The sequence below is a fragment of the Haplochromis burtoni genome, unplaced genomic scaffold (genome assembly GCF_018398535.1).
Source record: "Haplochromis burtoni strain Fernald_Lab_line unplaced genomic scaffold, NCSU_Asbu1 Contig_124, whole genome shotgun sequence".
Classification (NCBI taxonomy): domain Eukaryota; kingdom Metazoa; phylum Chordata; class Actinopteri; order Cichliformes; family Cichlidae; genus Haplochromis; species Haplochromis burtoni.
The window spans coordinates 937,292-957,793 of NW_024582485.1; the positions used below are offsets into that span (position 1 = coordinate 937,292).

Sequence of the window (20,502 nt, forward strand, 5' to 3'; positions counted from 1 at the left end):
AGACAGCAGTTGAGAGTACCCAGCCCTCTTGGAGTCACTGGATGGGGTGCTGGAGAGTGCTCCATCCAGAAACTTCATTGTTTCGCAGAGAGACTGTAACACTCATATGGGCAATAACAATGTGACTTGGAAGAACTGCCTGCCCTGACTTTGAATGTGGCATGGTCATTGGTTCAAAACAGGCTGCTCTGCGTATTTCAAAAAGCTGCTGATTTTCCCTTTCACTGTTGCTTCACTCTGTGTTTGCTTTTTTATTTTCCAGTTACTCCTCAGGCATACCAACCACCCGGCTTTAGGGAGGCTGACTGTGACACTATGGAGTTTGAACAGGAACCTGTCAAACTGACCATGGGGGAGGTGGTCAGCCCCTACCATACCTTAAAGTTGGACATGGCAACAGAAAGACACAGGCTAGAGCAGGTTAATTGAGAGAACTGTAAGATAAAGGGATAGAAAGTGATAAAAGACATTAAAACGCATATAAAGGTTTTTGTCTTTCTTTTTCATGAGGTTTATGTTAAATGTGCAGCTTTTTCACATTAGCCCTTCTGAGAGCTCAATAAGGCATATTCTTTAATTATTCAGGTGGAGGAAAAGTGGGTCTTGAAGATAGATGAAGAAGATGCCATCACCCAGGTCAGTGGACAAATACTTGGTTTTTTTAGCCCATTAAGTGATTTATGTTGTTTACAGTATTATTTATCCTGCGTAATAGCACATTATCATTTTAGACACAATAGTCCTTACAATGGCCAAAAAAGCATTGCTAAATGTGTTTTATTTACATAACCCTGGTAAATCAACATGATGTGTATAACTCGTCATTTTTATAGCAGATTTTACAAATTTTCCTGCTTTTTTTCCTCGAAAATGTGCTCTACATATTCATTTTATGTTAGAATGAAGTATGTTCTTGAGATCATTGTCCAATGCACTGAATAGCTTCACTACTAACATACAAAGTGGGAAGTACCTAAATGATGCAAAAACCAGTGAGTCAGTGTCAGCATTTTGTCATTGTGGTAAGTTTTGACATTTTCCAGTCATGATGTTCAGTAAAGCTGTTGTAACCCTATAGAGTGAAGACCCTAAATGTGTGGAGGAGGCTCAAAAGGAGAACACAATCCTGGAGAACACTGGTAAAAATCTGTAAACATAAAACAGTCTAAAACAAAGCAATAACTGAAAGTCTCCCATCTTATTTTGTTAAACTTATTTTCAGGATGTCTTAGTTAATAAACTGAAAAATCTTAAACTGAAAGATGTAGAATAAATATTATTGCTAGACTCTGTTAGTAGTCTTGACTAAATATGGTAATAATAACTCAAGCTGAACTAAAACAATCTTAAGGTATTTGTGTTTTATGAATTCTAGAGGTGCAGGTGAGCTGTCATGAGGAGATCAATACTTGTGAGGAAGTCACAGAGGTATGTGTGACTCACTGATGATGCTCAACACATTGTGAACAGGTGACATTTAAAAATATATGACGACTTGACCATTAAAATGCACTATATCTGTTACATATGCCTGTGGTTTGTAGCTTTGTTGTTGTTTGTTGCATCGACTCAAAATATAAAAGCCAAACCAAAGAAAAACTTCTTTTGAGAAGTTATAGGAGAAATTATAACATTTTGTATCTGAGCATTCTGAATATTGATATTCTAGCGTTTTTTGGGAGCTGAAACTAAAAAAGTGTTTCAAGAACTGTTTTGTAAAATTGACTGGTTAACTGATGTGGAGGTTTATGGCGAGGTGAGGCTTATCCCCTAATGTTTCCATGACAGATAGAAAAAATAAAAATAAAGATCTGGATTTGATTCCAAATGTTGATCTTGTAGCTGTTCATCGAAACTCTTACTATGAGGTCCAAAGAGATACAAGTTAAGGAAACCATTTATGAGACTCAATAAAAGAAATGAAACAGTTAATGCATTATTTTTGTGAATCCTTGAGTTAAAGCTGAAAGTCTGCACTATTTACAAAAAAACAGTGTTATTATCCAGAAATGTGGGGGGTTAACTTTGCCTTCCAGAGCTATAAATGCTAATACTAAAAAGTTAAGGACCTCTAATCTGTTCAAAACGCAAAAATGCTGACAGCAGCCGAGTGCCTCAAGTGTACTTAATGATCACTGGCTTTAAGGATCATCTCTACTCTGTCAGATGGACACTCTGGTGAAGAAGACTTCTTATATGGAGGTGGGGACGAAAAGGACCAGGAGTGGAAGGATCATCAAGCCAACTATGGTCAGTCTAACATTTAAAACCTATTAGCTACAGGTCCTCGCCTCACTCTATTACAGCTTGACAACCCCCTCCACACTAAAACACTTTGAAACTGTGCAGAAATTGAAATTGTACTTATGAAGCTCTCTAGAGTTTGTAACATTTTGAACAGTGGAAGACTAGTTGCCTTTTTTAAGGCAGCAATTACTATATTATCATGTAAACCTGATGTCTTAATCAGGCACATCTTCGTTGGAAATATATAATAGATATGGGCCCAATAAGGTCATCTCTGCTCATTTAGGATGTAATGGTCTTCAAGCACAAAAAGTAAGCACAAAATCAGGCATGAAAATGATCATGTAGCTGCTAAAGTAGCATTGCTAACATCTTCTGTAATTCTGTAATAATGAAAACTCTTTTTATTATACAGACTTTTGTAGATTTTGCAAGGTTGGAAAAGTAAAGTGTGTTTCTCTACGTTTCTCAGCAGGAGACAAACCTAAGCATGCATGGGCAACAAACAGACTGTAGTTAAATAAATGAAAATAATTTGGTAGTTTATCCAAAACAGTGACCTGTTGTCAAAAGAAATGTAAATGTGGGTGGAAACATGTCCTCACATGACCTATCACTCGGTTCGTAAAAACACGATTTGATTTGTTTGATAATACTGCAGTATTCGTGCATAACCAAGATGTGTTCTGCAGATTTAGGATTAATTTCGAAGTGGAAAATGCGTAGGAACCGTTTGTTTCACAGATGAGTCAACACTGGTCGCTTTGGTTTCTCAGAGTGGGATGGTGCCTGTCAGTAGACACATAAAGCCGTGCTTTACTAAATGTCAAATGCATGTTTCTTCTGCTGTTTTCAGGCTTCTCAGTTTCCCACCAGTCAGGAAACGCCGTCCACCGACTTGCCTACGAAGAAACGTAAGTTTAGCGAGCCTAAAGAACGCTACTGACATCACAGCCTACTGTTAATCCAGCAGTGATGTTTTTTCTTTTTTGAATTTCGATTTTGATCACAAGTTCCACAGTTTGATTTTTAGAACGCGTTACTGACTTTTTTTGGCGATGTTTCAGAAACATTTTGAGGTTGTGCCATTACTGTCCGATGGTTAGGTTTGTTGTTTGAATGACATAGTGATCTGAAATACATTGTTAAATGATGTTCATCAGTAATGTTGGAATACCTATGCCCAAAACAGTGTTTGTTACTTTTTAATGGTTGTTTGTTTTATTGTAACCATTATATATGCCCTATGTATAAATCAGTTTGCAAACTTTAATTAAATAGAAAGAGGGCATCAAAGTATAACCTGTGTTTTCAACTTGTTAGTGGAAAGGAGGACAAGGTACTACAAATTTGGCTGTAAATTATAAAAATGAGTTTTTACACGTAGATATTTTTGCTGTATTTCTAAGTTTGTGCATTTATTTGCTCCATAGTGTAAGGGTTTATACATTTTCCACTGGAGTGACAGAGCTCCAGTTTAATGAAATATGCAGCACTACCTGCTGTGTCAATATCTTATGAATAAAATAGGGCATTTAAATTTTTTCAGATGATACATTTTTCATTATTAGGTGTCATAAAAACACTGTGGTCATTTCTTGATTTGGGAAAAGATGATGTACTCAACCACTAAAGCTTAAGCACTGAACACTTTCAACCCATCTCTGAAAGAATGTTTAAAAAAACCCTGCCTGCCTCTTGGAAAAACAAAACCTCAGTCTTTGAATAGACCCTGAAATGCCACCATTTGCATGCGAGGTGCCTTAAATGAAGCTGTTAAGTGAAAGTGGATTATATCTGTACACAGTGACCTTTGGGCCCAGATAAGGGCCCATCAGCAGCCTCCCGCCCTGCAAGCTGTGTGTTTTTAATCTATTGTTTTTCCCAGAGAGAGGGACATTTGCTGATAGACTGCCTTAACCCACTGCAGATCAATACTGCAGGAAGCCTTTGTGATGCATATCCAAGCAGCCTGCCCCCTCTCCCCACGTCTGCAGCAGGCCAGAGTGGAGAAAGAGAGACTCCATCAAATCAGCCCTCACTTCCTAACTCAGGCATTGTCTTGGTCGTCACATTTATTTCATAGTCTTTGTGTTTTATGGGCATTTCTGAAAACAGAGAAGCATAAAGCAGAATGGACTGGGAAATCCATGGTGGACAATACCCACTCACCGATGCGTTGGTGCTCTTTATGAGCTGTGAAATGAATCCGGGTTACCTAACCTCTCAGCCTGACTTTAGTGCACTTTTCAGCATTTTTATTATTTTAACAGCAGGAGATTCTCTTGCTGTTGATAAGTGATGAAATGCCTTGACAACAAAGGCTTCTTTACAGGTGTTTTCATGTATTGTTGATAAACAGTATCTCAGTTATAGTAGAGATATTGTTACAAAGAAAAAATGCCTCAAGGCCTGGAAAATAAAATGGCCTGACAAATAAAAATATTGAGAAATTATCTTGTGTGGCACTCAAAGGGGTTAACCTCTGGTGATTCAAGACTTTAATGCTTAGAGACGCAGACACTGTTCACATTTTTGTTAAAATGTAAGAATGATATAAGGCCATGCTTTAAGGGTTGGTCAGTGTTCCTGTTAGGCACGTTCCAAATATCTAATGATAAAGGGTGGAAAAGAAATCTAAATTGCATTTTTACTTAGATATCAGATGAAACCATCAATCCTTCATTTGATCCTGGGACTCTACATCATTTCTGTACACACACGTCCCACAGAAATGAATTCTGAAATTAAATTCAGAGACACACGTCCAGTGGCCAGTGTTAACAGATCAATCACCTGGTCAAACAGCAGGAGGGGCCCACCGGACGGCTCTGCAAACCAATCACAAATGTGGGTTCGGATTGTCTAAGTCGATAGCTCTGGTCCATGGCTGCTTATGTACGGTCAAGGCAAGACACACTGACAGGCTGATGGACAGACAGCCGCAGTCCATCCCAGGGCTCCATATAGATTAAAGCCAGCTTCTGTGGGCCTATAGTGGCGTTGCAGTGATTGTGCCTGCAGGGCCTATAGGCCCCAAGGGGAGGCTGGGCTTTACAGCAATGGGGGAGGAGCACAGGATGGAGTGGACATCCAGCCCAGGGACCGTGACCCTTTTGACCTTGCCAGAAGGGCAGCAAATGTTTCCGAGCTGATTAGCGCTTCCCCAGCAGAGTGCCCTGCTCACAGTTAACCCCTTGGAATCAGATAGTTGGCAGAGATATTGGATGAAATCCAGAAAACATGTCATTCACGTATCTTCTGGAAAACCACATAAAACAATGAACCATATCTCAATGTATTCTTGATCACTATAATTAATGTTACTATTAATACTATTACTATTGCTTCGCAGTATTTTTTCTTTGCCTTATTTTACTGCCTTTCACCGATTCTCCTAGAAAATTTTGAACTTTGAATTTCTGAATTTGAAAGAGAGTTGCAAACAGGACTTTCCAGACAGTTTTATTGGTTAATATGATTACAAATGTATCTTAATATATATTATTGAAATAATTCCTTCTGCATAATAAGTAGAAACTCACGTGCATTCTGCTAAAGCAAAGCAATTTTATAAAATGTAAGATAAAAAGACATTAAAACAAATTAAAGAAACTGAAACAATTAAAAATGCAGATCACTTTGATTTTAAAGTGTTACAAATAGATATAAATAAGCAAATACTCAAAACAACTTTACAAGATGTAAAAAAACAACAACAACAGCCTTAATTTAAAAATGTATTAGTGTTGCACATATTTACTGTGAATCTCATGTTCATTCTCGCACAGTCTGAAGTAACTCAGTAAAAGGACGAGATGTCCTTTTACTGTTTTCCTTATGTGTGGCAGAAGGGCAGCGTTGCTGGGTAAACATAAATAAGATAAACATTACAGGTACAGTGCGGTGGAAAGGATCATCCAATAATAATTTAATCTGATAAATGATAGTATGTAACAACATTGAAAAAGTTTACATACATATATTCACGTAACCATATAGACCAACAGTCTCACCATAAAAAGAGTGGACAAATTTAAAAGCAGGAATGATGTATGCTGAATGTCCACAAGGGGGTGATAAGTAGCCATGGACTCTGCTGTACGAATGAGGCCTACATAGATAACTCTGTGCCCTGTGTCTTGGCAGAAAAGCATCTTCTCTCTCATGCACGCCTTAATCAGCTCATGCAGTTTTGCTGCCACACTGTAGACAATTTAAAAAGCATGCGATCCTACTGAACAGCCAGCACAAGGCTATTCAACTTGTCTTTTGAGAGATACTGCAGTGGAGTCAACAGTATTGATCCAAATAAGGAATAATAAAAGGAGGGGAGGATGAGAGCAGGTGGTAGTGGGCCAGCAGATTCAGGGATTTAGTTGCACACCGTGTTTGTATGGTCAGCGCTGCTGAGCAGCGAGGGGACCAGTACCTACTCGAAACAGATGCTCAAAGCAATGGGATGTGCCCCCATTGTGATCAGAGTGGACAGCTGAATTGTTTATCACCAAAGGGTCCTTTTCTTCAGTGGAAGACCCGTGCACAATGGAGCCCCCACCGTACTGACATACTGAGGATTTCTGCAGGGTGAAGCATAGAGGTGGGGGGTGAGTAGTTTGTGTGCATTGAGTAATAGGGGGTTTGTAGGGTGAGCCTCTGCCCGTACCCCCTTTTTTCTTTCACTGTGCTCAGATGGACCTCTCTGTGGCCCCCCATCTACTCCATAAAGCCCCCCTAAAGCTACCGCAGGGCAGGGGTTTAAATGTCACGCTTGGCCATCAGAGCGCCCAGCCCCCGGCTCGTGTCTCCTGGGGGAAGCACGCCAAGAGACAGGGTGAGGGAGAGAGGAAAGCTTAGGAGAGGGAGACACTTGCCCTTGCCCCATTGTCCATTATGATAGGCGTGAGCTGGTAACTGACTCCAAATCAAGTGTATCCTCTCACCACGTGCCCTAGCCGTGTCCTGCTTCTGCTCAAACACAAAGGCCCTCTGTGTTTTTATTTTTTCAGCCATCCATAGGTGAATAGCTGCTTTGGTCATGGTATGTCTGAACGAGCAGCTTAAAGGAGGCTGCAGAGTCTAAATTCAGCTGGCCAACGGACTGAATGATAAACACAGTTTGTCACCCCGAGATGCTCGAGATCCATCCACATTGCACTCTGGTGAGCTCTAACATAGCAAAAATCAATGCTAACTTTTTGCGTTCAGTCACACAAGAGGGACTTCAAAACGTTAAAGTGAGTGGAGGGGGTGTGGGGTGACAAAGTGTCAAGCTGAAATACAAGTACAGGACGAAATATACGAGCTGCTGGCCAACTTTATCCCGGCCCAAGGTCCTGGCCCATACCTTATACACACACAAGATTGAGTGTTTTATGTATCTATTTGTTCTAAATAGTGGCACACTTGACCTTGAGGCAAGATGTGTGTGGTTGCAGCTTGGCCCGGGAATCATCCCTCCTGTCAGAGACGGGAGGGAGTGACCTTGAACTGCCGAGGCACAGGCGTAGCTGAGTGCACAAACTCATTTAACTCCTGGGTTTGTTATCGACATGCTGTAATCGTTAACATTATGGATGATGAATAACTACTGACTGCCTTATACCTACGCAATATGTTGCCGTGCCATGCAGACTTGGACCAGCTAGGGGCCCACAGTGGCATTCGTGATGGTCAGGTGACTAAAGGCCCACATCACTTAGAGGTGTTTTTCTACCCACTTACAGCGACAGCTCATCAGGAGAGCCAGCAAAGCACACCAAGGTGCTTAAGGACATAGATCACTTCTGCGCTTTACGCTTTTCTCTCATACATATATATATATAATATATATATATATATATATAATATTATATATATATATATATTATATATATATATATATATATGTATAAAATTATTTATTTATTTTTTAGCACACATACCCCGATGTGTACTCAGGAACACTTAACCTCTAGCATCGGCTGTTCAGGCATCTGCAGTGGATTTTTTTTTCTCTGAGTCTGTATTGATTGTTCTAAATGGTTGAATTTACTGTAGTTTCTGAAAAAACTCAGAAAACAGACAAAGAAATTATTATGGTCAACATTGCCACAGCTGGGGGCATGAATTTTACATTTTTAAGCAAGTTAATTAATGTAGAAGTCATTTGTGAAATGAGCACAGAATAAAAACACTATAGAACATTGAGTTCATTTTTTTTTAGAGCTGGAGTGATAGCATTGTGGTCTCTGATCACCAGATGTTCACAGGAACTAAAGTAAAAAACTAAAAGTTCCTTTGGGCATTCTTATTTGCATCTCCCCCGCATCTGATGAATTTATCTTAATTTTGAATTACATTAAAAGATCAGCCAGACACAATTCTGAAGTAAGTCTGTCAACATTTTAACCTGTTAACAAGCTATAAGGACAAAAAAAGCAGATGTCAATTTTAGGCGAGGATGCTCTACATTAAAACAGAATCTAAAATATTCTTTCAATAAAAATTCTAGAAGCAATCAATCAACAATAGTCTCTCATAGTCTATCAATATGTCAATATGTTTGTTTAAAAAACAAAGAAGAAAACAAAAAATAATGGACAGAAAACCTTTTTCATTACTAGTTAAACAGATAAGGAAACTTCATGTACTTTATGGTAACACTGACTTGTAAATGCTTTGGTAATGTCGCATAAATTTTGTTTGTTAGCACACTGTGTCACATTTGCAACATAAAGATAGTATTGTATATGGTTATATTTTGTATCCTTACCTGAGCTCACCTTTTTCAGAAAAATAGACCCGTTCACTTAAAATCAGCAAGTGGAGCAAAACAAAAAATACATAAATAAAACAAAAACCCCAACAAAACAGCTGCTATTTCAATGAGAATAGAATCTTTTGTGTGTCACACATTATTCAGAACAACATATGTATTTGTCAAGCATTTTAAGAGGTAAACGTTGCTCTTTCTTGCATCACATACATATTGTGTAGTGCTCAAATGTCATGTGTTTGAGTAAGAATAATCTCATTTCAAGCCCTAATTATGATTGCAGGTTTGTTCTGGTACATTTCACAATAACTTTTCTCAAAATTAAATAAAAAATGTACTACATGATGCAATACCTTGTGCAAAAAACATAAAATAAAATTGTGCTAAAAATTTCTGAAATTGTACTTGTCAAACTCACTGTACAGTGAAATACCAAATGCAAAACCAGGTCACTGCTGTCAGGCAGCTTTTCACAAGTTGCTCAGAAGTTTTCTGTGGCACTGAATGCACATTTCATATACAATAACTCAGTTTTAACACTAAGCCCTCAGTTTGACCACACACAATCTGCCAGAGGATACAAGAAAAAGTTTGGGATTTTTTCTTCTCTCTCTCTGTGGCCTTAGGAGTTTGACTTTTGCCCTGCCAGTGTTTTCCTGCTCTCCAGGCTTTGAGAGCTTTTCATCTCACCAAGGTGCAAGGGCAGCCACTTCTCTCCACTCCCAGCCCCTTCCCTCCCGTCCAACATGGACGTACACATGCGGATTTCCAATTCAGCTATAGTGTGAGATTAGCAGCTCCACCACCCCAAGGCTGGCTTAAGACAGGAGGGCAGACATCCAGCAGTGTTGGTGGGATGCATGCGGGGGAGCAGATCCCACAAGACTTGTTTGAGGCCACTGTGGATTCGATGGATGAATCCTCAAAACACTCATGTGGTTGTTTAGGCTGAGCTGTGTGCTGAAGTGTCAATTTGTTGTCAACTTGATGACCTCACATATAGCTAACTCTCCACTGCGTGGGGAAAAGACATTTAAAGATATGTTATGTTGAAGAAAGCTATTTGATCTGTGGGCTTTTTTTGTTTTCTTTACTACAAAAACCAATAAAGCTGCGTGATTTTTGTTTTTAATTATTGAGGTAATGAATTGATCCATATAACATGATCATGCACGCCGCCTTATTGTTGTATAGGCACAATGGTGCTGTAGGCGCTCTTTTTTTTTTAACAAAATTTAACATATTTTCTGATATGTTTCTAATTGTGCCAGATGAACTGTAGCAAACCAGATCAGGAAACAAAACATGCGTAAAAGAATGGTAGAAGTTTTCAATAAATGCACACAAAGGTAGTAATTTTAATATACTTTTTTTTTTGTTTATTGAACTTACCCTGCACCCTTAAGAACAAAATAGACCTTATTTATTTGACAGTATTACCATGACCTGCAATTGCACATTATTCTGAAATGCTTTTGGCAAAATTCAGCAGACTTACATGGAGATCTATATTAGTCAAAAAGTGATAGGACACCCAGGCCATTTGGCCACAAACCTCCTGCAAAACCCATCAGATGGAGCAGGCATCCGGTAGCAATAGCACCCATTACAACTGACCCGTAACATGTGGCCCAACTACAACTAAATTGTGGCTGAATTATTGATACAGTGGCGTCGGCCGCTTTGCAAGTGGGGGCATGAAAGGAAGCCAACATGGGAATGGTCTGCTAATTTTATATGGGAGCCTCAGGGCACATTCCTACCACTGAAGACCAAACATATTGACATATGTGTGTAGGGGGAGAGACTGTATATAAGTGCAACTTGGTTCGAAAGGAGAAAAATGGACAATATGACCCTCCATATAGGCTCAACCTCATCCACATGTATTAAGTCTTCAATTTTTTTTGTAAATATGGCTATAAAATGTGAAACTTTGAGAGGTGAAGTGGTGCATGAAAGGAGAACTTGACTGGTGGAGTAAAAATATATGCAATGTCCTTTACACTTTTGCTCTCCTGCTTTTCAGATTTCTTCCTAAACTCATTACATCTAAACTGCCTGTTTCACATTCATTTGTCAGTGTAATATCAATACTGTACTGAGGAATGGTGAGTTGAATGATGAGTGATGTATGGGATCATGTCATTTAGAAGGGTGGGCCAAGGGGGGGTGTGGGCTGTTTGTAGCTAAGCCAAGGTGGTTGACCATCAGTGAGCTGGCCAGCTAATTTCTCCAGAAGTGCCAAAAGCCTTTGTGTTCTCAGTGCACTTTTATTTCCACCTTTCTTGGAATTGTGATGACCGTGCCTCGGGGCGACAGAGACACCTTGAGGAGAGCCCACCTTTAAATTTACTGCTCCATGACTTCAACCATGACCCCTCGCTTGAGGGATCCCTCAGGCGAGATTTAAACGAGCTCCCCCAGGTCTGCAGAGGCTCCTCTATTCATCGTCACGTTTTTAAAGACATGAATTGGACCTCTCTGATGGTTGATAGTAAAACTTAATTTAAATGAAAAAAGATTTCAGTAAATTGAAATAAAAAACATGCGGGTAAATGCAGCATGACACGTATGTGAAAATAGTCTGCCAGAGAGAAGTAAAAGGTAGAATTTGAAGTGACTGTGACAGAAGGACAGGAGGAATGTTGAGGTTTTCTACAACTTTCTGTCTTTCTTGTTTGCTTGCTTATTTGTTTTGGTAGGAATTTTCAGTTTCCTTAATACAAATACAGCTTCACAGTATTTACATTTCATCAGACTCCAGGCATTTTTCTCTTGATTTGATTTTTTTTTCAACTCATCTTTCCTATTAAATATGATCGCTTACATTTTTACAATTCTGCCTCTCTCTCTCTCTCTATGCTGTTTTTTTTGGGGGTTTTTTGCTATTATGGAGGGCGAATGGTGAGAAAACCATACAATATACAGGCTATTGATCCACGCCCATCACTGCAGAAAAAAAGTCGGTACAGGGGGTGGGGGAACGTAGGGGGACTGGACACAGCGATCGATAACCTACTCTATCAGCCGTTTCCATGGCAACCGGTCGAGCAAGGACAGAGGGTTGCCATGCATTTTGCACCTGTCTATTTCCTATACCTATCGTGATAATGAAAATGTCAGAAAAACGAATGCAAAGGTGACGAGGGGCTCCTCTCTGGTGTCAACTTTCACAATTAAAAAATTACATAAAGGTTAAAAGCTTGCTGGAAATCAGTGGTGAAAAATGGCAGTGAGGATAGTGGTTCTGTGGAGATTTAGGTGACCCTCCTTATGGGGGTTGAAGGACGCTCGAAGGCAAAGTAGGTTGCGGCATGTTGAGTACAAATCCAGGTTCCTTGTTCTGTGTTATTTTCAGAAGAAGATGTACAAATGACAGTTTGAAAATGGCAATTGTTTCCTGACACTGGAGACTTGGCCTCTTTTGTTGTTGACCCCAATTTGGAGGTCGAGCAGGCATGATCAATGTGGTGGTCATTAGCTCACCATGAGCAACTGTAGACGCAACAGCAGAGAATTATGGCGGGGTAGATACTGAAAAGGACTGAGAAGTGAAGACAGGCAGGAGGGTGGGAGTGGTGCTGTGGCCAAGGTTAGCCCGAGCTTTCTTCAGATCAAAACCCAGCAGGCTGAGCCAGACAGACTGTCAGGAGAACTTGACACCCAGGCGATCACTGAGTCTCTGTCTTTCTGACCATCGCAGGCACTGAACTTCTAACCCCGATTGAACCACAGGCTCCAGAGCCATGGCGCTGAGATGGGTTAGCCCTTAGAGAAGGGAATAGATATCATGATCTAGGGCCCGTGTCGATCATATACTGTATTGATCGCCAATTGCAACTACTGCTGAAAATGCAGGATTGAGAAGGAGAGAGCGAGCAAGAGACAGAGTGGGAGGGAAGGCAATCAGCTGTGGCTTCTTGCTACGCTCAGTGCTCCTGTTTCTGGCTGTTGCGGTTGCTGACATTGCTGCATAGGAGGAGATGGTGGTTCCTGAGAGTGTTGTATGAAATGCATACGGCTCGTGCATTTCTTTGAAGACTGCCCTGTTTTACAAGTGTATTCTGGTATTTTCATTGAGGGAGAAGTCATGAATGACAAATCACAAACTGCTGCGGATTTGCTTGAATGACAGCATAGAGAAACTCGAGCGTGAGCACAGCATGCTGGCGTGTAGAAGGCAGCACTGCTGTGGACAACACAGCGGTTGTCCTCTAGCACCAGAGGCATTCTGTGTTTTGTGAGCTGTGACAGCGAACTATTGACAGGCACGTGGCTCAACACTGTTGTTCAGGGACCACTGGCTACTGAGCTGACCTTTGACACCCCATCCATGCGCTAGCCTTCATTGTTAGGGGTAGAGGAAGTGGGAGTAAAGGGGAAATAGATGACCCTTGGGCTCCAAATGTTTGGATCCTCCTTCCCCCACAGCTTCACCCCTCCCATCCCAACACTATCCATCCCTCCCCCTTGCCTTACCCCTCTTCCCCCACACACTCCACCTTATGCCGATCAATGACAGTTTCATGTGGCTTCTCTGGGCTTGCAGTGACGTGTGTCCTATTGATTTATTGACATTACTCCAGGCAAGCAAACCCAGAAGCCCCCTCTCTCAGTAGGCAGCCAGGCTCCAACCCAGCAGAGGCGTACCTCCCTCTGCGCCGGGTGAGCCCGTGCCAAGTCATCCAACTGTACCAGTATCTGGAAGCAGCAGCGCATTAGTTGCAAACAACTGAACAGTATTCTAGTCTGACTGCATGTGTGCGTATGTCACTGAGAATGCTTTTAAGCATCACCCCTCCCTTTCCCAGTCTAGTTTCAGCCTGTCCCCCCTCTTCTCCTCTGCCCTCCATGAGACATGTAATAGGGACAATGAGTGAGACACCCTGGCACTCACAAATGCATTTACTGTCGCCTCCAATTTCCAGAGGCGACTATTCCACTTTTATGGTTAAAAGGTTCTTTTCTTTCGTCCGTGTCAATGTCATGCCTATGTGGTCATCATCCTTGTGGCTATTGCTCTCATCTCCCCTTTTTGCTGTCTTTTACTGAGGGGGGAGGCTCAGACCAGCCCACCCTTTTACACTCTTCCCCACCCCCCTGACTCTCCTGTGTCCAGTGAAAGGCCAGTGTATTCAGGGAGGGGAGGGTAAGAGGGCATCTGGACACTCCCTGTGGCCTGGCTAGCCGGTGATGTGGGGGGTTTTCAGAGGGGAGGTGATCCAACACCATTAGGCTAGGACTGTGGCGATGGCAGCTGGCCCCAAAAAAAAGGAAGAGGAGGGGGGTCAGGGGCAACTAAGAGATCAGTGACCTGGCCACAGTGTCCAGCTGGGGGGGTCATTTCACAGTCCACCTCCAGCCACGTGCTGGATGACCATCTGGGGATCTGGCAAACCCCACAACAGAGGTAGAATCATCTTCTTAGTTGCAGAGATGGACAACAACAAAAGTCAAGAAATCTGTCAGCCTAATCCGGAGTGAGGTGGGAGGGAGCACTGCAGCTGCCTGTTGTTGTTTAGTATTAAGTGTGCAGAACTACTTTTTAATGCAATAGGGTTGAATGTTTGCACTTCCAAGAACTTTAGTCTTTGCGAATAAATTCAAATAGATTATTTACTGCTTGAAGTGTTACTTGTTTTTCAATATATTTTTCTGATTTTCTTAACAAAGGAATTTCAGATATGAGTTATATCAGTATCATACATTTCCAGGCACCACAAATAACTTGCATTGTCTAGCAAATAGTTTCCAAAAATTTTGTTTTTCATCCCAATAGAAACGAACAAAAAGCAGCAAAACTTCGCATCAAAATAGCTCCAACCATTCTACGTTTTGAAATTAATTATTCTTTCATTTGATGCGACATTCATGAGTTTACATTGTCAAAATTAGTAAAGATAACTATAGTTCAGATATCTTTGAGAAACGGGGGGTGTCACACAGGACCCCAGATGGACCACCGGATTCTCTTTTAGCTAAGCTGCTCAGTTTGATGACTCTGATCAGAGAGCAGCAGATGAGCACCGGTTTCTTGTCATTTCTAACCTGACCCCTCCTTCTTTGTCTCCACCCCTTCTGTCTTCTGCTTCCAAGCTCTGTCCTCCCCCATCTTTTCATCGTCTTCTCCTTCTCCCAGAGCCCTCTGTCTTCGAACTGTTTAAAGTGATCGAATTTTCCCCATCCTCCCAACGTGGTCGGAGGGGATCAAAGGTTGCTGACCCCAGTCTGATTGTAAAGATTTCAGTGAGGAAACTCCATCATAAATAGAAGTCCTGCTAAACAGATCTGACCTTCTAGATGTTTTTATGAGCTTAAAAAAAATCACATTTTTTGATTTTAGCGGGGACCTTGTAATCCCTTTAACATTTATCATTGTTCTGCTAATGAAAGTGATCTTTGTGTTCATGTCTGATAGGCTTCTAATTAGATTCACATAGACCCATGTGGAAATGATCCAAAAGATGAGCCAAGGGAGTATTGGAGTGGTGGAGTTATTGCTCTCAGAAACACCAAAGTGCCACAATGTGCTGAAAGAAATTCACAAATGTGGTGGCGGAGTGGGGTGAGCTGCAACTGTGCACCAATGTAATCTTTGGTCAGCACTTCTTCACGGCCAATACCATGAAAGGAGAGAAATGCTCCTCTGAAATTTGATTAATTGCTGTCTCTCCGCCTCTCAATCCAAACATTGGTGGAAATGGAGGCCAGTTGACAGGACAGATACATCAGCCTCGGGACCTGCAAGCCCCTGGCAAGCAGAGGCATTTCTTATCCTGTAACAGGATATCCACGTACACTGAGGTGTGGAAAAGTGAGAACTGCATCGTCTTCATTTGGCCATAACAAGGGAGAGAGGGAGGAAGATTGTGAGGAGGGAAGGTATGGGGAGGAGGGGGGACAGCCAGCCAGCCAGGCAGGCAGCTCTCTAGGTTGGGCTGAGGCGTATCGATTGATTTCCCAATAGCCTCTGGTCCATGAGCAGCGAACTCTGGCCCCGGTTGCTAGGTGACCACACCATCCAAGATGGAGAGCGGGGTGATGAAGGGTGACAGCAGCTCTGAGGGTCAGTGGGGCCACTGGTCATTCTGCAGCCCCTCTGGGACACTCCGGACATGCAGATAATGCAATGAAATTGGACCTCAGCTTGCAGCGAAACTCGGGCAAAGCAGAAATATAGAAAAACAATATCAGAGCACAGTGTTGTTGTGCGGCATATTTGTTGTGCTCGGCTGTGATCGATGCTCGGTCAACATGTACTGTATCATTGCACGCACGTTGCCATATGCACGTTTATGACATACATTAAAACAGAGTACAATTGGAAAGCAGCTGTTAGATCAGTTTTTTATGAGGTTTCAGGTTTCACGTCACAGCATCTTCTGCAAAAATAGATTCCCTGAAAAATATTTATGGCACCCGTGTGATTTCAAAACGGCCGTTGACCATATATGAAAATATTGATTTGGAAAACAAAGGGCTATTCAGATAGTCATTGTCTAAAACATATTGCCTAAATTTGAAAATGGAGGTTATTGTCTTCTTGCAGTCACAGTAAAAGTACACCACAGTTCTCATTACAGAGCCAAAGCAATTTACTGAAATGTACAATTTACAAGCAGAAGAGGTCGAGAAATTTATTGTCATGGTTCTGCCAATATAAATATGCAGCACAGAGTTCCTTTTGTCCGGAGTGAAATTTTTTATGCATTGTCGTTGTAGGCTTAAATGCAGTTTATAATATAAAGTGCTTTTCCTTTCTGCAGACTGATTATAGGAGTGCAAGTAGAATGTTTTACAGCTTTTTATTCCAACTGTGGTTTATGATAAGACATCTTACATGAACATGTGTTTTTACTTATATAGTCTTCTGTTTTAAATAATCAGTCAGCGAAAGCTTCAATTTAAAAGCATTATAAATCTTCGTCAAATGCAGGCTACACACAAATGGCAAACAGTACAAAAGAAAAATACTGTAAACATGAACTGACCATAATCTATATCACATATTCCACAATGATACATGATACCGTAACGCTTTTCTACATATCGATTGTTCCACTGCGCGAGTGAAAAATGATATGGAGGTAAAAGAGAAGAAGAAGAAGCAGAAGTAGGAGGAGGAGGAAAAGAAGAAGCACAGGGGGTGGAGGGGTGGGGGGATAAACTGGGAGACAAATGTAAAAGGATCTACCTCACACTGTAAGCTTTGCACTGAGACAGAAGTTACCAGAAGGCAAAAAAGCAGCACAGAAGGGGGTGGGAGGTTTGTGTGTGTACTTGTGTGTGTGTGTCGGGGTGAGGGTCATGGGGAGAAACCCATTCAGTCAGCCCTGAAAGGCCACCTTGCATTCTTGCAGTTGCCTGTGTTGTTCCTGTATGAAGGATTTCCCTTCATCCTGTGCCATGCCTCTAATGTCCTCCTCAGAAGGAGCCTGAGTTTTTTCATGTCTGTTGGAGTTCCATATCCTGAGGAGGGAGGACTTATGTGTCTTTGTGTGCGCGCTTGTGTATTTTCCTTCCTGCTATCTATTAATAATATTGGGGAGAGAGACAGGGAGATAGAAGTGGATGTTTGCTTTGGTATAAGGCGAGATGTTTCTCTGTTTGCAGCCCTAAGCTGTGTGAGTATTCAGCTCTTAAATATTCCCTTCCCTTGTGATTTCAAACTATCTTGTGCCCTAAAGGGATGCATGGACCTCCCTGGCCAAATATCCACATACCTTTAACAGCAACTGGCAACTGACTTTTTTTTAAATGGGAGAATTTAGGGCTTGGTGGCTGGAGACAGAGTTAAAGATGAGAACAAATGGAACAGAGCAAAAGTACAGTGCTGGATATAAAGGCAGCCATTTATTAGGAGAGATTGGTACCTTAAAGCTTCAAAACTCAAAAACTGTAATAAGTGAAAAGCATGAAAAGTTCAATACAAGCTAAATGTTTTAACTTATCTGCCTAAAACCTTTTTTTTCTATTCCAATCTCGTCTTTGAGAAGCATTCAGTCAGTTCAGTCCACCTGCCTACAGCTGTGAATGTTTTCCAAAGCATTTTTTCCCCTTTCATCTGGAGAAAGTTACACACTCTCGTGTTTTGTCATGTAGATCACTGTAACTTTAATGTAACGATTGAATTGCTTTCAGTTTAGTCAACTTGATCAGAATGCTTGTACTGATTTTAAAATGACGATGCTTGTTTGTATGGCGTGTATTTGGGAGTTCATGCCAGGTTTCATGGTGAAAAATCAGAACAGCTGCTCTTTCAGAATTGATTGACATAACAGGTCTTTTGACTTTACCTCCAAATTGCTGATACGTGATCAGGGCTTTTTCTTATTAAAAGAACAACTTTGCTTGGTGCATGTATAACCAGCCTTTTAAAAAAATTATGATATGCATGACCATTTTCTCATCCACCATCACTCTGTACGCTCCAAAAGCATATGTCTGAAGAGTTAATTTACAGGTGGAAGAATAGTGTTTGATAGCACCGAGTGTGGGGCTTGGGGTGCGGCTGAGTGCATTTGGTAGACAGTACGGAGGGCCGTGCATGTTATGTGTGTTTATAGCAGTGCAGCTCAACTTTACTGTCTGAGTTCGTTTGTTTAAGGATCAGGCAAAAGGGCTATGACTCTAAAAGTCACTGCTTTGAGCTGACCCTCTTACCTGAATTTATCTGTCACAATCTCTAATGTGACTCTGAGACTAGCAAAAGGCCTCACTCTTAACAACCAAATGATTCTACAAAAAAAAAGTCCTGCATCAAAGGTATTTGAGCATTTCTTTAACTTCTTTGTCAGCTGCACTCGAATCACTATCAGTGTACGTCCCAACATCTGATTACTCACACATGAGAAGAGTTTTGACATAATTTTAGGTCAGGCTTTGCTGTTTATTAATGTGCCTTCTAAATAAAATGACTTGAATAAATTACCATTAAGGGCCTCTGCACCCAAGAGAGTCCTGCAGTTGTGTGTCCGTGTGTGCGTGTTGATCCGTATGTGTGCGTGTGTGTTTAGCAGCACAGAGCGAGGGGGAGGTGGATGGAGATCGTATCAATCGCCAAGCCAGGCCATTGAATGTATTGATTAGTTACCTTTCTTATTAACATGCTGATTAAAGAGAGAAGAGAGAGAGAGAGAGGGAGAGGGAGTGAAAGAGAGGCAGACGAGGCTGCACACACACACGCACTCCTTCCCTCAGCTCGGATGGACGGAGAGGAAGCAGCAGCCGATGCCGGGGAAAAGAAAAGGATGCAGAGTGGATTTAACAGCCGAGCAGGGAAGGAAAATCAGGGAATAATTGGGAAGAGGAGGAGAGAGGGAAGCGAGGAGCGGATGCAAGAGAAGAGGAGGAGGGTGAGGAAGAGGAGGAGGTGGTGGCAGTGGTGAGGGGGTGGAAGCAAAAGGGAGGGTGGTGGTGGTGGTGGGGGGGAACCTGACTGGAAAAACCAGGAAAAAGAGAGAAACCCTGCTGCCTTTGATCCCCCACCAAGTTACACTGGCTGGATAGACTGACACACAGTTTTCAGCTGGTAGACACACACTTTTACACCCACACACACTCTCACAAGCTTATACACACACACCTGAAAGCTAGCGTAGACACACACTCACACACCCTTAGAGACTGACAGGCCTTGGCAAACGCATGCATTACCGCAGCCGAAAATAGCTGCGAGTTTTTATGTGATCAATATGTAGATGCTTTTTAAAAGGTATTTTTATCTGTTAGTGACCATGTTAAGCAGCATGCAACAAGGGATTTCTTAAGATGCACACCAAGGTTGCCTGAGAAAGGGCGTGTTTTATTCCAATAGGGACCAGAAGGTGTGAAGGGCAAGATGGAGGAAGAGAGGGAGGGATGAAAAACAGAGGATGCAAACTTGTTTATGTGTATGTTTGTGTGGAGGCATTTGAGTTGGTGTGTCTGCTTGTTTCTCAGTAATTTTGCATGTAAGAGAAGAACGTGGGTTTCAGTGTTTCACCAGGGAGCCGACTCTCATTAGAAATGGACATGTGCATGTTGTCTCATTTAGAAAAATAGCTCAGGCTGTTTGCCGCATACAGTAATATGGTGACATTTTCGGTAATGTGAATTTTGTGCAGTGTTGCTGTGAATGTATACCTGCAGCTTGCAGTGCTAACAATCCAGGCCCAGAAATGCATGTGTGTATTATACATTAGGCCTTGTGTTGTTCTTGCGTCTGTTTTTCTTTAGCATGCGTGATATTTGTGTGGAATCTTTTTAAAATTCACTCAAAGTATGTGTCTCTCGGCCCTGGCGTTAATCTGATCTCCAATCAGAAAACAAGTGGAAAATGACAACAAAACAAATCCACTGACTGAGATCAAACTCTTTTTTTTAACATTATTTGGTTGCCTAATTACTGAAGTATATTATTTTATTTTTTATTGGAAGGGGAAAGGGTTGAAAATGACCTTCACAGTCCTTTCCCCCTACAAATGTTATTTTTTTCTTCTTTTTTCCTTCTTTTT

General features: G+C 41.5%; 1 protein-coding gene across 7 annotated transcripts in view; it reads left to right on the top strand.

Annotated features, from left to right (window-relative positions):
- LOC102288786 (HORMA domain-containing protein 1) overlaps nt 1-20,502 on the top strand; it is a 48,211-nt gene that overhangs the window by 7,979 nt on the left and 19,730 nt on the right. For 4 of the 7 annotated variants that reach the window (XM_005929469.3, XM_005929474.3, XM_005929473.3 and 1 more), the window contains exons 10-15: nt 263-420; nt 586-636; nt 1,079-1,139; nt 1,376-1,428; nt 2,167-2,250; nt 3,104-3,161. In XM_005929469.3, the coding sequence (XP_005929531.1) occupies nt 263-420; nt 586-636; nt 1,079-1,139; nt 1,376-1,428; nt 2,167-2,250; nt 3,104-3,161 (465 nt within the window). Of the gene's footprint in view, nt 1-262; nt 421-585; nt 637-1,078; nt 1,140-1,375; nt 1,429-2,166; nt 2,251-3,103; nt 3,162-4,135; nt 8,032-9,630; nt 10,135-20,502 lie in introns of those variants that run through there. The other 3 variants (XM_005929479.3, XM_005929478.3, XM_005929480.3) reach the window with 3 other exon arrangements.